The 17,918-nt window shown below is 51.9% G+C and overlaps 1 protein-coding gene across 12 annotated transcripts in view; it reads left to right on the forward strand.

Moving 5' to 3' along the window:
• BRD4 (bromodomain containing 4) overlaps positions 1 to 4,765 on the forward strand; it is a 212,417-nt gene extending 207,652 nt beyond the window's left edge. For all 12 annotated transcript variants that reach the window (XM_030545377.1, XM_030545381.1, XM_030545380.1 and 9 more), the window contains one exon: positions 46 to 4,765. In XM_030545377.1, coding sequence (XP_030401237.1) covers positions 46 to 114 — 69 coding nt within the window. In that variant the 3' untranslated portion in view covers positions 115 to 4,765. The remainder of the gene's footprint in view (positions 1 to 45) is intronic.
• Positions 4,766 to 17,918: the final 13,153 nt, after the last annotated feature.

Consider the following 17,918-nt stretch of genomic DNA (forward strand, 5'->3'; position numbering starts at 1 on the left):
AATCCTGCAGCCTTTGTAATTCTCTTATCTCCTCTCCCCCTTCAGATGGCAGCTACTATCGACATGAATTTCCAGAGCGATTTGTTGGCAATATTCGAAGAGAATCTTTTCTAATAGCGCCTGGTTTTCTTCTCCTGACTCTTTAATTTCCCGGCAAATCTTTGACTCTCCGTAGTGTTAACAGCGGCTGGGAGGGGGAGCGTTCCTGCAGCCCTTCTGCATGTATGACCATTGCAGATCTTTCAGTCGAGGCCTCAGAAGGATCAGCAGAGTCTGCCTTACAGTTTGACTTTTGCCCCCCCACACACACTGAAGAAAGACCGACCAAGACAAGCCAACTACTTATTAGGTTTGATTGGACATGCAGCTGCTGGGAAGGGTGCCCTGATCACTCGACATTCTCTATGCCAAACGTATTCACAGTATATCCAGGACTTCATGTTCTTCACACCTTTTCTATCCATAAAGGTTCTAAGTTACAGAATGTCTATGAATAAACAGTGCTGTGTCATGACAGCAAGAGATGCTCTTCACTGAGAGGCTGCCTATGGGAGTGTCCTGGCAGGAATGGGAGACCTGGGGTCCAGCTGGGAAAATACACAAGCTGTGTCTGGTCCTTTCATCACTGGCTTTGCCTTTAACTTAACTTCCCACAAGCCTTTAGCTGGGAGCCATTCTCTGTAAGTGTTCGCTTGTGAAAAAGGGAATAGTACAGTGGAGGTGTCAAGTGTAACTGGCTGTTTGAGTGAGGTTTTTGTTTTAGCATTGTGTGAAGGTCCGGGAAGTGGAGCTAGACTACCAACCAAAGTCAGTTTCTTTCAGTCTGTTTTTTTCCTCCAGGCAGTTTGTCACTGCTCAACTCTTGACTGGGTATTAATTGTCTCTTTGTTATAAAGTGGAGTGGGGAAACCAGTAACACCAGGGGAAGCTACCACCCTGTCACTAGTGTTTGACCGTGGCTGTATTGTATAGTGACTATAGTTGGCATATATTTGTTTGAGGGTTTTGGTGAGCCACCAAACTCTGTAAAAACACTGCTTATATTTTGCTCAGTTTCAAACTTTTAGTCTATATTTTTAACTGTAAAACCAGAAAGCTGCATTTTGGTTTTTTTAAAATGTCATAAAATATGATTTAAAAAAAAAAGTTTTTATACCTAAAAGGAGTGGCTGAGAGGAGGGCAAGTGGAGGTGGCAGTTTTGGAAAGGCTCCTTCCACCACCTATCAAATCTCACTCACTAGCAGTGGGCGCTATCCCATGCACCTTCAGTGTGTGTTCTCTTAATTTTATTCTATGAACTGTTAAAATGTTATGTGCCATAAATACCCACTATACAGTACAATACTGGTGTGTCAGTATGGGGTGAGTGCTGGAGTAATTGATTGGTTTTACTTTAATACGGTGAATATGCATTTGGTCTGTACTGATCATGGAATAAACTCATCTCTTTTTTTTTAAAAGATGGTGTCGTACTGACATTTCTTTGAATCCTGCTTGTGACTGGGTTGTTTAAAGGGGTGAGAATTGTTGAGGAAAGGTTGTCCCTATATCTTGACTGTGCTCTAGGGGAAAGGAAGGAGTTCTCATGCTCCTGTACCCATCCTGGGGGGAAGCTTGTCCCAGGTAGCCAGTGTGCATTTTCCCTCCTAAGCGAGGGTCAGGAGAGCTACCATGCTAAAACAACATGATCCTGGACAAGGTGTAGTGAGGCTGATCTTGTGTGAAGGCTTTATCCTGCTGTTGGCCCCCCTCTCTCACCCAGAGGACACATCAGGACACCAAGCACTGACATCCACAGCGTCTCAGACAACCAGCGCAGTCCCTTCCCAGTTTCTGAGATCATGATGCAGACATAGCTGACGCTATGTAAAGTAAGCACAAGAGCCTTCCTAACTCCAGAAGTGACATTTGTCCTACTGAGCAAGAGCTGGGATTCTCCAAGCCTTGGTCAAGCTATTTATTTTGAGAGCTGATGGCTTCCATTGATACTTGCTTTCTGAGGTTTGAATGTGGGGAGTGGACGATGGGGTGGGAGGGCCTTCTCTTCACATTCCAGACCTAGTTCAGTGTGAGAACTGGGTGCAGCTATCCCTGGGAAGATCAAGTCAGGACAGGGGACAGATTAGGCGGCACTAGTATGGATAAACTCCACTTTGCTATTGTCTCAGTGACCAAGCAAGCATTGAAATAGCAGCCTCAGGTTATAGGGTTTGACTGTCTGCCATAAGCTGACTTCAGTGTTTTCTAAGCTACTTTCTTGTCATCCCTTAGAGCTCTCTGCTGCCACTGGGGAGGGGAATACGTTTAGAAGAAATCAGCCTGATAAGTAAGTTTCTCTTAGCTAACATGATCGACCTAGTGCTGTGTCTGAGGCTGGGGTAGTAGGGAAGCTGCAAGGAAGTCTAGAAATCCATCCCAGAAACCTGCCCAAGTCTGTCCCCTACCCTCCATTCTAATGAAGCAACACTCAGTCAAACCTGACAGGCTCCCCCCGATCAAAACTTGTACTGACCCAAGAGAATGGTCAGGACATTTAAGTCCCTCTTCTCTATAGCTCTTAATCTCTGGCCTCCCTACTGTGCTATCCATAGCCACAGGCGAGTCCAGGATTTGTCTGGCGATGGCATGAGAAGTAGTTCTTGATTCTATCTAATTATCATAGGGAGCTTATTAACTGCATCAGATGAGGATCTCTTTGTGCTTGGGAATGTAGAGCCCGACTTTTCTGTTGGCTATTTCAGGAAATCATCCCAGTGAACTGCCTGTCTCATTAGAGCCCCTTGGTGTTTCTAGTGGAAAAGTCCTGATTTCTGTTGTCTGGGAGAATCTGCACCATGGAACTTCATTAACAGCTGATTCTGCTGCTGTTGTAAAGAGAAACCCAAAAGAGCAGTATCTCTGTTCTCCTTGCTTTGCAGAGCCCCAGGCTGGACCGGTGACTGGCTGCAGCTTAGCCTCAGAGCTCAGTGGGTTTGTTTAGATGAGATGTGCCGGTGTGGATCAACAAGTGGTGGCTGCCCTTAACTTTAAAATACAACTGCAATCTGAAAGGTCCCAATATCCTGTGCTCGTGCTAGTGGCCTGGCCAAGATCTTTGCAAGCTGGGACTTGTAGTATTCTTGTGTGCTAAGGCCCCCACCCATGATGATAAATGGACACAACTGGCATCATTTTAGCAAATTAAGAGCCACCCTTATGTTGCTGGCAAATGGTTGATAGGGCCTCAGGTTGGGCAAAGTGTGGGCAGGCTCTCCTGGCTTGGGCAGATTCTCTCTGCTGTGCCAAGCAGGGGAATAGGGGATATGTTTGATTTTACTCTGATCCCCAAGAATTGGCAGGAGCAAAACCTCATGGCAGTGTAGGGCATGAAAGAGAGGTAGGGAACGTGGCATTCCCATGTCCAGAGGGCTAGTAACAGTCGCGTCTTACAGTCCTTTCCCAAGGATTCAACTGCATCCTCTGCAGAACAGGCCTGTGTCACAGTCTGTAAATTGCCTCTGGATTTCAATTTTTTTTTGGTTGTGCATTGTGTAAGATCGTAGTGGGGGAAATCTGAACCGTTGGCTTCTCCTCTAACCTCTTCCAGCGACATCTCTTGAACCTCATGCAGAGCCATGAGGTGACCTGCTTCCATCTCTCACCCTTCTTGGACAGTATTCCTCTTTCCAAGCGCTCTCCTCTTCTTATGAAAGCACTTTGGGTGATCATCTCCTCCCTCCTTTAATTTTAAGCTCAGGGTTTCCGGGTATTTTTAAGTGCACATCCGCTGTAAGAGTGACCACACACACACTCTCATCGCAATTGTACATAAAATCCACCACATTGCAGACAAGAAAACAAACCAATTGGAAGTGCTGGAACTTCTAAGAGAGCACCCTAGGTTGTAAAATAAAGAAAACAAATATTATATAATTTATATGTATGCAAAGAACAAACCCCTCTGTATCTAGTCAATAGCGATATTAGTCCTTTTTTTTAATGTTCAACCCTCTTTTGCATTTGAAATTTGCCAAACTTTATCGTCAGTAGTTAATAATTCGGAGTAGTGGTAGCATTTTTTAGACTGGTGGGTTAATCCAGTAGTCTTTCTTTTCTTTTTCTTTTCTTTTCTTGCTCACCTCTGTATTGTTTGCAAATATCTGGAAACGTTTACAGGTTGCAACTACATACTCTGTAACTTTAAATATTTTTTTAAAGCTGTACTCTTCTTCTCTTCTGTGCATTTTTTTGTTTGTTTTTACACGTCGCCGAATGATGACCATAACGTAGTATCTTTAGCTGGAGAAATGGTTCCTTCATTTTTTTTTTTTCTGCCAAAGGTTGGTTGGGCTTTTTTTGTTTTTTGTTTTTTTTTTGCTATTCTCATGTTTTTTTCCCTGTTTTACTGTGTGTGTTTATAATTGGGTTGTAATTCAGATGATACACTATTTAATTTCCTGCACCCCATCTCCTTGTGTATGATTTAACAGTTATGGACTTTAGAATGCATCTTCTTGCTATAGAAGTCTAGTCTAAATGATGTAATCCTGGTTATTTTCTCCTCCTCTTTAATCCTGTACAAAAGAATAAGAGAAACGTACAATCCCACTGTACTTTTTGCACGGAACGCTTGGCAAATAATTCTGTCAGTGAATTTGAGACTTGTATTAAACACTTTAGACATTTGTAGAAGGGAATTCATAGAGTTTTCACTTATATACTAAAGGTTTTTTTGTGCGGTTCTCATTGCAAAAATAAACATTTGTACTGAATATAAAGCTAAAACTACTTTGTGTGAAATTTTATTTGGTTTTCTGAATTGAGACTGGATTCTCCCCAAGACTGCAATAGTGTTTGGGCCCCAGCTCCATAAAGGGCTCATTGCAGGATCGACACCTTAATCATTGCGTTTTATATTCCAAAAACCAGCTAACATGGCTAAATTGCAACAGTGCCACTGACCTCACTGATAAAACCCCAGTACTTAAAGCAAGGCAAGGCTGTTCTAACCTGTTTGCTGCCACATGGTTGTCAGTGCACTGGCCAAGAGTCTTCACAGTGATGAATGCTTTTGGGAGCCCAACAGGAGACCTCTTGAACGAGACTAGTTTCATGTAAGTGCCAGGTACCCCCTCTGAAAATGTCACTCCTGTAAGATGTATTGGAGCATAAGCTTTCATGCGTGAATACCCACTTTGTCAGACACATGTGACGGAAATTTCCAGAGGCAGGAATAAATATGCAGGCCAGAATCAGTCTGGAGATAATGAGGTCAGTTCTATCAGGGAGGATGGGGCCCTTTTCACACCTCTGGAAATTTCCACCATATGCGTCTGATGAAGTGGGTATTCACCCATGAAAGCTTATACTCCAGTACGTCTGTTAGTCTGTAAGATGCCACAGGATTCTTTGTTGCTCTTTACAGATCCAGACTAACACAGCTACCCCTCTGATACTTGATTCCTGTAAGATATCACAAACTGGCACCTAAGATCTTAAGTCTGGATTGAATCATGACCATCCCCATCACATGGGCAAGGCAAGCTTTCTGCTGTCCTAAAAGGCTCTGCTCCTTGCTCTAAATGCTTGTGTTTTGGAAATGGTGCGATATTGTATGCAACTACATTGTGGTTGTTCAACACCTGATGGAGGATGCAATCCCTGGCCTTGCTGATGTCAGGGACAACATCCCCAAAGAGTCACATAGCTCCCTTCACTATGAACACTGAGAAGGAAAATGAAAAATAAGTGTCAGCCCCAAGACTAGAGCCCAGTTCTCATGGCTTCGCAGCTGATGCCACCCAGTGGGGCCATGTGACCTCCCTGCCATGTTACTAACCACCTGTGGGCTAAATGTCTGAGAAGATGGCTAAGGGCACTCCATTGCACTTGCACAGCACGCTGTTGCCTACAGATCTCAGTCTTTCACAAAGGTGGGTGAGAATTGTTAGCTTCATTGTGTGGTGGCCTGAAGTCAGCAATTTGAAGTCTGTTGTGAGAGGCCCGGTGCTGTTGGCTCAGACCTAGAGCTGCTGCCATCGAGAGCAGAGCTCTGTTCCCCATTTTACCCTGCATTTTCTATGTAACCTTTTCCAAGTCATGCTGCCTGTCTCTCTGTTTCCCCCCACTGGAAAATGGGCCTGTGGATTCTTCCCTGGGCCAAGGGGCATTTGGTGGTGAACACAGCAGGAGAAGTAATTGCACAAGATCCTAAAGTAGCCTTCCACTTTGAAATGTCCCCATTGCCATTCACAGGTGGGAATCATCCCCAGCACGGAGGCGGGGGGCCTTCTGCATCATCCTGAGTGAAAGAAAAGTGCATCTAAACAGACATGGGACTATTCCTGCCCTTGAAAACTGCCCCCTGGTGTGTACCAGCTACCACTCCCCCTGGGGTTCCAATGCCACCCAGGGTGAGACAAAGGGGGTGGGGGGGGCACAAATATCAGGCACATAACAGGCTTCATAGGCTTTAATCCCAGAGAGCACTTCCCTGGTGTGACCACCCATGACACAACTCTAAACATTTGACAGCTGGATTTTTTCCCTTTTATTTGATGATGTTTTGGGGGATCGTGGGCCCTATTGCACAACATTCACCTTTGAGTCCCCTTTGAATAACAGTCCAGCTTGGCGTCTCCTTCCTTTGCCTTTGTCCAGCCAAAGGCCATGACCTGCAGAGCCTGGAATCTCGATCTGAAATTCCTTCTGCTTCCAAGCACTGAGATGCATGGCCCAGCTGAGCTACTACAGCTGCTGAGCGCCAGCGTAAATAGCATGTGGCCAGCTTGGGCGATAGTTGGTATTTGCCATTGTTGGGAATCTTTATCCCTTCCCCATAAGGTTCAATGAGTCTACACCAGGGATAGGCAAACTACGACCCGTGGCCGCACGCGGCTCAGCCCTGCTCTGGGGCTCCAGCTGGGACGCTGGGTCGGGGGATACATCATGCGGTTCAGTCCCACTCTGGCTTCAGCTGGGGCACTGTGTCAGGGGACTGACCATGTGGCTCGGCCCCGCTCCAGCTGGCCGCTGGATTGGGGGACGCACCATGTGGCTCGTTCCCACTCTGGCCGGGGCACTGGGTCGGGGCCACACCATGCAGCTTGGGACTGCTCTGACGTTCTGGTCGGAGCGCTGGGTCGGGGCTGCACAACACTTGAGGTAAGTGCCACTCGGCGCCTGCGTCCCTGAGCCTCTCCCCACACCCCAACCCCTGCCCCAGCCCTGATCCCCCTCCTGCCCTCTGAACCCCTCAGTCCCAGCCCAGAGCACCCGCCTACACCCCAAACTCCTCATCCCCAGCCCCACCCCAGAGCCTGCACCCCCTCCCACACCCAATCCCCAATTTTGTGAGCATTCATGGCCCGCCATGCAATTTATTTCCCGATGTGGCCTTTGGGCCAAAAAGTTTGCCCACCCAATAAAGGTATTTTAACTGAAAGTACCTTTATTAGTCCAAAGGCTGGTCAGCCCAATAGCACATTAGATGATTATATGAATTAACTGTTCCCACCTAAATACTGTAAGGACCCATCAGATACAGCAGAGTCCGAAATAGGACCCATCGCTTCTGGTTGTTCTGTGGTTTTGGCTGTCGATGGACCTTCTGAGCTGCTTTTCCTAACTTACCCCCTACACCTCTTGTCCGCAGGTTCAGCTCTACTTGGGCTGTGTCTGCCTGCAGCTGCTTGCATAGCACTCACTAGTGTGGAAGCAGGGAAAGAAAGAGAGGGTTTAAGTTGCCATTTAAGTGTAAGAAACAGAGCAACCGTTGAGCTAAGTCTTAGCCTAATTTTGTGAGACCTCTAGAAGCAGGGCTCACGTCAGAAGCGAGTGGAAAACAGCAGTCAGTTTGACCTAGCCTTGAGGTTACGATGTTTTGAGAAGAGAAAGTGAGAAAATACTGGAATAGATAGCAAATAGCCTAAATAAAATGCAGATGTTTTTAATTAATGCACGTCACAAAGAGGTATAAATGCTTGCATGATTTTGCTTGTATTTTGGAGAAACTGAGGCACTCATGCTCTCTGCCAGTTGTATTCTTCCCTTGCAATTGCTTGAATAGAGCTGTCTCTGATTTTATTCCTTCCAACCTGAGTGGAGTTTGTTTCTTCCACAATTGTCAACTGTTTCTGTGCTTAGCAGTTACAGCTAACTCCTGCTAAGTCTCGGGCTCTGACAGGGAGTCCCTCACCTCCCCAGAAATGGTCTAATTTGCCTAAGAGTTACAAAGTTGACTATAACCAATTTGCCTAATTTCACCTCCTGACTCAGGCACCATTTTACTAGCAACCCCCCTATCCCTGCCCATTTCTCAAGGCCTTGATAGTGCCTTGTATTCCTTCAGCCATAAAAACCCAGCTCCCAGAGTCGAGATTATAGGGGAATCACAGATTTCCTTTAAATATGAAAAGCAAATTCTTCAAGTGATTATGTCCATTCTACATCAGGTATGTGCATACCATGTACACCATCGCCAGAAATTTTTTCCATAGTGGTATCAGTCAGGCCAGCTCTAGTGCCTTTTGGTGTCACACGCTTTGCTTATGTGCCGTTATAAGGGGCACTGCCAGCCTCGCACCCTCTCAATTCCTTCTTACCCCCCATGACAGTCGCTGGAACAACTCTTGCTTCAGCAAAGTGTTATTCAGTGGTTTCTCTTCAGCTTAGTTTTAGTCTTAGTTTTAGTAGTAATGTAAATAGCATTGGCGTAGATAGAGCTCCCTCTCTTAGCATAGAGGGGCTCCCTTTGCCTCTGGGGCTGGGTGTGTCCCTGTCCTCCGGCTTCAACCCCTGTGCCTCCTGCAGCAAGTCTATGCTGGTGAGCGACCCACACTCCATCTGTCTGAAGTGTCTGGGAGAGGCTCACATATGAGAGCATTGTCAACTCTGTTGACACTTTAAGCCGTGTGCAAAGAAAGACAGGGAGGCTAGACTAAGGGCTATCCTAACAGAAGCCGCACTTAGGCCAGTGTCCAAGCCAAGCCAGTTGGATTTGGCACGGAGCACCTCAGCTTCAGTGCGAAGTGCCCCTCCAGCACCGCATGTTTCTTGGCACTTTTCTCCATCTACAGTGACAAGAAAGAAACATAAGAAGCAACAGTCTGAGAGAGGATGCTCCCCGGTCTCAAGAAAGGACAAACAAGGGGAGTGCAGCAGAGTGTGACCCATGTCAGGCTGCCACTCCACCTCCGGTGCCCTAGCGGCACCATTGGCTCCACCCTGCCCACTGGTGCTGTTGAATCTGGAGTGGGATCACCTGTTGATGCTGGGGAGTCATTGTGACGCCAGCAGGATCACGGTGCCTCCACCCTGGAGGCCTTTGCAGTGGCCAGGGACCCACTGTCCCTCCCAGTACTGCCAATGGGACAACCACTGGCTCCCATGAGTGTGATGAGCAGAAGGGAGCATGGGGCTTCAAGCTTTTACCTGGCACCAGGGGCCTCAGTACTGACCACAGGCAAACTGGCCCTCCTGTGGTTGACAAGGTCTCCCCTGATCCAGCACCGATCCCCAGACCCTCATGACTGGCCAGGAGAAGTAAGGGACACCACTCCCTCATGATCACCTCAGGAAAGCTTTTCTTTGGAGTTGGAGATTGAGCCCTGCACCCAGCCTAAGAGCTGCTGCCACTACCCATCCTACATCCCTCCGGATCCCGGTGTAGGTCCACCTGCCAGCACCTGGCCTGGAGGACAATGGCCAATGCAGGTCCAGTGGCCATTCTTGAACCTGTGGTGCTTCCCCCCAGTACCAGGACCACCATCCAACCATTCCTATTTGCTTGTGTCCAAGAGTAGGGCCCCTCCACCTCACCATTCTGCATCTGACCCAGACTCTGGTACTAAGCCCAGTACCAACACACAAGATGTGGGCCTGGGGAATGTAATTGGGGCCAAACAAGAGAAGGAAGACCCCATTGCTTCAGGCCTCTTCCTCTTTCTCCACAGATGAAGCTGTCTTGGGATTGAGCAGCGTGGTGCCACAAGATGACTTTAGAACCCATCAGGAGCTTCTAAGAAGTGTAGCTGCTAACATGGGGCTGGAGGTGGAGGTACTCAAGGAGTTAGCGCATAGTCTCATTGACATTTTGTCCACAGCAGTCCCATCCAAGGTTGCTCTACTCATTAACAAGGCTGTAATGGGTCCAGTCAGGGCCGTAGGTGGCACACTCCATCTTCTCTGCCGCCTCCTTCAAAGAAGGCAGAAAAGAAATCCTACATGTTGGCCAAGGGGTATGAATACTTGTATTCTGGTCCTCCTCCCAGGTCTCTTGTGGTCACAGCAGCCAATGAGAGGGACAGGCAAGGCCAGGCAGGCAGCAGACAAACTTAAGGAAGCTAGACTTGTTCAGCAGAAAAATGTATTCGCTGGCTGGGTTACAGCTCGTATTTCCAGCCAACAAGCCCTGCGTGGGAAGCATGATTACAGTATGCGGGACTCTATGGCCAAGTTTAAGGACTCTGCCTCAGGACTCCAGCCAAGAGTTTTCCATCCTGTTAGAGGAGAAGAAAACTGTAGCCAGAACCTCACTCCAAGCAGCTCTGGATGCAGCTGACACAGCAGCCAGAACGACGGCTTCTGCAGTGTTTGTGAGGCAATGCTCCTGGCTTCAACCCTCGGGGCTACCGCTGGAGCTCCAACAGTCAATCCAGGACCTCCCATTCGAGGGTACCTCCTTCTTCACAGAGCAAATGGGCACACAGCTCCATGGTCTGAAGGACTCCAGGGCCACCCTCAGATCCCTGGGCTTCTACTCCCCAGCTCCTTCGAGGAAGCATTTCATGCCCCAGCAACCAGCCCACTTCTCGACTCCACTACTGTGTCAGAACCTGTTTGAGAAAAGGAGCAGGGGTTAGAAGCATAGACAACCACACCAATCCACCTCAGCCACACTACCGGGGTCGCACAGATCCTCAGGAGGCCCCAAACAGAGCTTTTGAAGGTGTGCCTGAGGGCAATATATCAGTTCCTGCCTCAGATCCTCCCCCCCCACCCTTTTTTGTTTTCAGACCAACTCTCCTATTTCAGTCCAGCGTGGTCCCTCAGCACCTCGGATCACTGGGTGCTGAGTATGGTGGTGGACAGTTACCCTTCAATTGTCTTCTGCCCATCCCTCTTAAGGAACCCGTCTCATGAGCAACTTTGAGCCCGAGGTACAAGCCCTCCTATGGGTAGGAGCTGTGGAGGAGGTGCCCCAGAACTTGAGAGAGAAAGGGGTTTTGCTCCAGATATTTCCTAATCCTGAAGGCCAAAGGGCATCTTTGACCCATCCTGGACCTGCATCACCTCAACAGTTATCTCAAGAAACTGAGGTTCTGCATGGTCTCCCTGGATCCAGGGGACCACCCTTGACTTGAAAGATGCATATTTCCACCTTGTCATCTTCCAAGGCCAAAGAAGTTTCCTCAGGTTTATCATAAACCAGACCCATTATCAGTTCACCATCCTCCCCTTTGTTCTGTCTGCAGCCCCTCGGATTTCTACGGAATGCACAATGATGGTACCCGTACCTCAATGACTGGCCAATCAAGGGCCACTCAAAGGCTCAAGTGAAGAACAGCATCAGCCTGGTCCAAGCCACCTTCTGAGCACTGGGCCTGTTGATAAACGAGCAAAAGTCAACATTTACTCCAGTCCAGAGAATAGAGTTTATTGGAGCACTTCTAGACTTGATCCAGGCCAGAGCCTCCTTTCCAGAGGCTTAATTCTGGAGAACATTGGTTCTTGATATCCGAGGTCAAGCCCACCCCATCTTGACAGCCTGGTTTTGCCTCAAACTTTTGAAACACATGGCCATGTGCACTTACATGGAATGGCACTCAGGGCTGCACCTTAGACCCCTGTAGACTTGGTTGGCCTCGGTGTGCTCACCAAATCCACTTGGACTCGGTGCTCACAGTTCTCGCCCTGGTCCTCGCCTCCCTTAACTGATGGAAGGACCTACAGTCAGTAACTGCAGGCATTCCCTTTGTTACATCCCCAGTCTTCATTGTCTTTAATTTTGGACACATCTGATCTAGGTGGGGAGCTCAGCTCAAACACCTCAGGAGACAGGGCCTGTGGTCTGAGGAAGAGCTACACATAAACATCAGAGAGGCTCAGAGCAGTCCTCTTAGCTTGCCGAGTGTTCCTTCTCCAGATCATGGGCAAAGTAGTACGAATGCTAATTGACAACACGGCAGTCATGTTCTACATCAGCAAGCAGCGCACTCCTCCACCAGGCTATCCGTCTGTGGAACTTCTGCATGAAGTACCCCATCCACCTTGAGGCTTCCCATCTTCCGGGAGCCTGAAATGCCCTGGCAGATCACCTCAGTAGATCTTTCTCCTCTCACCACAAGTCATCCCTTCACCCAGAGGTGACCAGATACATCTTCCAGAGTTTGGGGGTCTCCCCAGGTGGACCTGTTCACAACCAGGCCGAATAGGAAATGTCAACAGTTTTGCTCACTGTGCAGACACAGCCCGGGCAGCTTCTCAGACATCTTCCTGCTTCCACGGACAGAGTTCCTATTCTATGCATTTCCTACAGTTCTTCTTCGAGTGATTGCTCACATCCATTCCAGTTAGGTGTGCGCGCCGCGCGTGCACGTTCGTCGGAAACTTTTTACCCTAGCAACTCCAGTGGGCCGGCAGGTCGCCCCCTGGAGTGGCGCCGCCATGGCGCCCAATATATATCCCTGCCGGCCCGCCCGCTCCTCAGTTCCTTCTTACCGCCGTGTCGGTCGTTGGAACTGTGGAGCGCGGCATAGCTGTCCTCCACGTCTCTAGCTCTCCTAGTTATCTATCGTTATCTATCGTTATTCTCTAGTTCCATTATAGTTGTTAATTAGTTTGTTAAGTTGATAGTTAAGTTAATTAGTTGTAAAGTACTTCTTCGCCGGGGGCTTAGCCCTTCCCGGCACCCGGCACCGGGCTCATGCCTGGTTCGCCGGGCTTCAAGCAGTGTGCGGCCTGCAAGAAGCCCATGCCTACCAGCGATCCCCACGAAGCGTGCCTGAAGTGCCTCGGGGAATCGCACAGATCTGACAAGTGCCGCATCTGTAAGGCCTTTAAGCCGAGGACAAAGAAGGAGAGGGATCAAAGGCTCCGAACTCTCCTAATGGAGGCGGCACTTGACCCGACGGCTTCGCAGGCCGTGGTATCGGCACCGGCACCGGATCGCTCCGGCACCGAGAAGACTCCTCGGCACCGACCCTCTCCGGCACTGGAGCCAGAGCCAAGGCCGTCGAAGTCTAATACTCCGGCCAGGCAGACCCGGCTAGAGCGCCCGGCCTCGACATCGGCCGCGGCGCCGCCGGCACCGTCAGCACCGTTGACTCCGGGCCCGGCGGGTCCGTTGAGTCCGGTGCCGCCGAGCTCCCCCGTGAGATCTGGGGTTGAGATAGTGGTCCCATCCACACCGGAGACCTTCGCCTCGGCTCGGGACCTTATTGCCCTGACTGAGCCTACTCGGCTGCCACCCCCGGTACCTCCGGTGCGGGTCGTGTCCAGAGGCAAGCCCATGATGTCGGCACCGCCCAGAGACAGTCGTTCCCGATCCAGGTCCCGACGTCTTGGGCGCTCCAGATCCCGACGCCGCTCGCAGTCCCGGCACCGCTCCCCTCAGCGGTACCGGTCGCACTCGCGGCACCGGTCGGCATCGAGACGGTCGCGGTCAGGCTCCAGTCGACACTGGCACCGCGACTCCAGGAGCAGGTCCCGACGCTACTCGCCGCACCGGTCGACCTCCCGGCACCGAGCTGGTGGCAGGTCCCGGTCCCGGTCTCGCTCGACCTCCCGGCACCGAGCTGGTGGCAGGTCCCGGTCGACCTCCCGGCACCGAGCTGGTAGCAGGTCCCGGCACCGAAGCGGCGCCCGTCACCGAAGCGGCGCCCGGCACCGATCAGGATCACGGCACCGTGACAGATCCCGGTCCCGGTCCCGATCCCGGCACCGATATGACTCCCGGCACCGGTCCCCGGCACCGAGACGATCCTCCGTGCCGGCCCGCGCAGACCCGTACCATCCAGGGTCGGCCCCACCGTGGCCCTCGAGACAGCCGTCCGTATCCTCCCAGACGGACAGCGGCTATGCGCTGGGCACCGACCGGCAGGCGGCGCTGTTTGGTGATCCGCCGCTGCAGGACCAAGGCCCACAACAGTGGGGATTCTGGACACCCTGGGCGTACCATCAGGCCCAGGGCCCCCAGCAGCTCCCTGCTAGGCCGGCGACGGCGGAGCGTAGGGCCCCTGAAGCCTCCTTGTCTCGCCCCCCTCCCTCCCCGGAAGGGGACGAAGGGTCCAAACAGCAGGACTCCGCTGTGGCTCCGGAGACAGAGGCGAGGGCTGAGGAAGACCCTCAGTTGGACACTATCGTGCCTGGGGTCTCATCATCCTCCTCCCCGGATGAGGCGGTGGCGGGTACCTCCTCCAGCAGTCCCCCCCCGCTGGATCTCAGGGCGCACCAGGACCTCCTCAGGCGATTGGCTCAAAACCTGAGTCTGCAGGCAGAGGAGGTCTCGGAGATAGAGGACCCAATTGTCACCATCCTCTCTTCTGATGCTCCCACCAGGGTCGCCCTGCCCTTCATACGGACCATCCAGGCCAATGCCAATACTATCTGGCAGTCCCCGGCCTCCATCCCTCCGACAGCGAAAGGAGTCGAGAGAAAGTACATGGCCCCTTCTAGGGGCTATGAATATCTACATGTTCACCCGACTCCCGGTTCACTGGTAGTGCAATCGGTGAACGATAGGGAGCGTCACGGCCAGGAGGCTCCGGCCCCCAAGTCCAGAGAGGCCAGGCGGATGGACCTCCTTGGCCGTAAGGTGTATTCGGCTGGGGCGCTGCAGCTCAGGGTCTCCAACCAGCAGGCCCTGCTGAGCAGATATGCCTTTGATTCCTGGGTGGCAGTGGACAAATTTAAGGAGCTGCTGCCACAAGATGCTCGCCAAGAGTTTACGGCCATCTTGGACGAAGGCAAGAAGGTCGCACGCACGGCCTTGCAAGCCTCCTTGGACGCTGCGGACTCGGCTGCCCGTACCCTTGCGTCAGGAGTTACGATGCGTCGCATCTCCTGGCTGCAGGTTTCCGGCCTTCCGCCGGAACTCCAGCATACTATACAGGACCTTCCTTTCGAAGGCCAGGGCCTGTTTTCTGACAAAACAGACCCCAGACTCAAGAGTCTGAAAGATAACCGAGTCGTTATGCGGTCCCTCGGGATGCACACTCCCGTGACGCAGCGTAGACCCTTCCGGCCACAACAACAACAACAACAACAACGCAGGCCGTTTTCCCAGTTCCGCCAGCGGCAGGACCTTTACAGGCGCCGCGGCAGGAACGGGAGGCGCAGGCAGTCGGGGAACCAAGGGGGGCAGAACCAAGGCTCCTCAAAACCCCCGCCTGGTCCTAAGCCTTCATTTTGAAGGTGCACTCGAGGGCGCAGTAACAGTTTCCCCTATGGATCCTTCCCCCCCGTTTTCCAACCGCCTTTCGTTTTTCCTCCCGGCGTGGTCCCAAATAACATCGGACCGCTGGGTCTTAAGCGTGGTGCAGACGGGATACCGCCTGCAGTTTGTTTCGTTTCCTCCTTCCCGCCCTCCTTCCTCGTCCCTCTTCAGGGACCCCTCTCACGAGCAATTCCTTCGGCAGGAGGTGCAGACGCTCCTCAGCAAAGGAGCTATAGAGGCGGTTCCGAAAAACGAGAAAGGCAAGGGGTTTTATTCCCGCTACTTTCTGATCCCCAAGGCCAAGGGGGGCCTCAGGCCTATCCTCGACCTGCGAGAGCTCAACAAATACCTCGTGAAGTTGAAGTTCCGCATGGTATCCCTGGGGACCATTATTCCATCCCTGGATCCGGGAGACTGGTACGCCGCCCTCGACATGCAGGACGCGTATTTCCACATTGCCATTTGGCCGCGCCACAGACGCTTCCTCCGCTTCGTTGTGGGGGCTCGTCATTATCAATTTGCAGTCCTCCCGTTTGGCCTGTCCACGGCCCCGAGGGTGTTTACAAAATGCATGGCAGTTGTCGTGGCGCATCTTCGGCGCAACCGTGTCCACGTGTTCCCTTATCTGGACGATTGGTTGATTCGGGGCACGTCGGAACAGCAGGTGAACAGCCATGTCCGCGTGATCACCGGCATGTTTGCGAGTCTGGGCCTCTTGATAAACACAGACAAGTCCACCCTGAGGCCCACTCAGAAGGTGGAATTTATCGGGGCCGTCCTGGACGCCACTGTGGGCAGGGCCTCGCTGCCTCTGCAGCGGTTCCAGACCATGGCGGCGATCGTTCAACGCTTGCGGTCAGCCCCGTTGACGTCAGTGAGGACATGTCTAACCCTGTTAGGCCACATGGCGGCGTGCACCTTTGTGACCGACTACGCTCGGCTCCGCATGAGGCCTCTCCAGCTGTGGCTTATCAGTCATTACAGGCCAAGGCAACCGTTAGACATGTTAATCACAATCCCCCAGAAGGTCTTAGATTCCCTCGGCTGGTGGTTGGACCAGTCCGTATTGTGTGCAGGTCTTCCCTTTCACCCGTCTCAGCCCTCGGTATCCCTGACAACGGATGCCTCAGATCTAGGCTGGGGGGCCCACCTAGGGACCCTGCGGACGCAGGGCCTGTGGTCCCAGGAGGAGGTGGGGCTACACATCAACATGAGGGAGTTGAGAGCGGTCCGCCTTGCTTGCCAAACGTTTTGTCATCAGCTTCAGGGTCGTTGTGTAGCCGTGTTCACGGACAACACGACGACCATGTATTATATCAACAAGCAGGGCGGCACCAGGTCCTCCTCCCTGTGCCTCGAGGCGATACGACTCTGGGACTTTTGCGTAGCCCACTCCATTCACCTCAGGGCTTCCTTCCTTCCCGGAGTACGGAACACGCTGGCGGATCGATTGAGCAGATCCTTCCTGTCACACGAGTGGTCCCTTCGCCCGGACGTCGCTCTCTCCATTTTCCGGAGGTGGGGTTATCCCCGGGTGGACCTCTTTGCGTCCAAGGGGAACAGGAAGTGCCAAGCGTTCTGCTCCTTTCAGGGCAGGGAGCCGGGGTCGATAGCGGATGCCTTCCTCATCCAGTGGTCGACCCACCTGTACTATGCGTTTCCTCCGTTCCCTCTGGTTCACAAGGTCCTCCTGAAGGTGCGCAGAGACAGGGCTCGTGTGATCATGGTGGCCCCGGCATGGCCCAGACAGCACTGGTACACCATGCTGCTGGACTTGGCCGTAGCCGACCCAGTTCCCCTGCCCCTTCATCCGGACCTGATTACCCAGGACCACGGGTCTCTCTGTCACCCAGACCTGCAGTCGCTGCACCTAGCGGCGTGGCTCCTGCGTGGCTAACTGGTTCCGAGCTGCGCTGCTCCACGCCTGTGAGAGAGGTACTCTTGAGCAGCAGGAAACCGTCCACAAGAGCCACATATTCGGCGAAATGGAAACGCTTCTCCTGTTGGTGCGTAGAGAGAAATCTCCGCCCTATGGAAGTTTCGGTAACCGAAATCTTAGACTATGTTTGGTCCCTCAAAGAGCATGGTCTGGCCTTATCGTCGTTGCGAGTCCATCTAGCAGCTATCTCCACCTTTCACCCGGGTGCGGACGGTCGCTCCGTTTTTTCTCACCCGACGGTGTCGAGATTCCTTAAAGGGCTGGAACGGTTATTCCCTAACGTCCGTCCCCCTGCTCCAACCTGGGATCTTAACCTGGTGTTGTCCCGGCTCATGGGGCCCCCCTTTGAGCCGTTAGCTACTTGCTCCCTGCTTTACCTCTCTTGGAAGGCTGCCTTTCTAGTAGCTATCACCTCAGCTAGACGGGTGTCGGAACTCCGAGCCCTTGTGGTAGACCCCCCATATACGGTCTTCCACAAAGACAAGGTGCAGCTTAGACCACACCCTGCCTTTCTACCCAAGGTGGTCTCAGCCTTCCACGTCAACCAAGAGATTTTCCTCCCG

This window comes from Gopherus evgoodei, unplaced genomic scaffold, assembly GCF_007399415.2.
Source record: "Gopherus evgoodei ecotype Sinaloan lineage unplaced genomic scaffold, rGopEvg1_v1.p scaffold_37_arrow_ctg1, whole genome shotgun sequence".
NCBI classification, from domain to species: domain Eukaryota; kingdom Metazoa; phylum Chordata; order Testudines; family Testudinidae; genus Gopherus; species Gopherus evgoodei.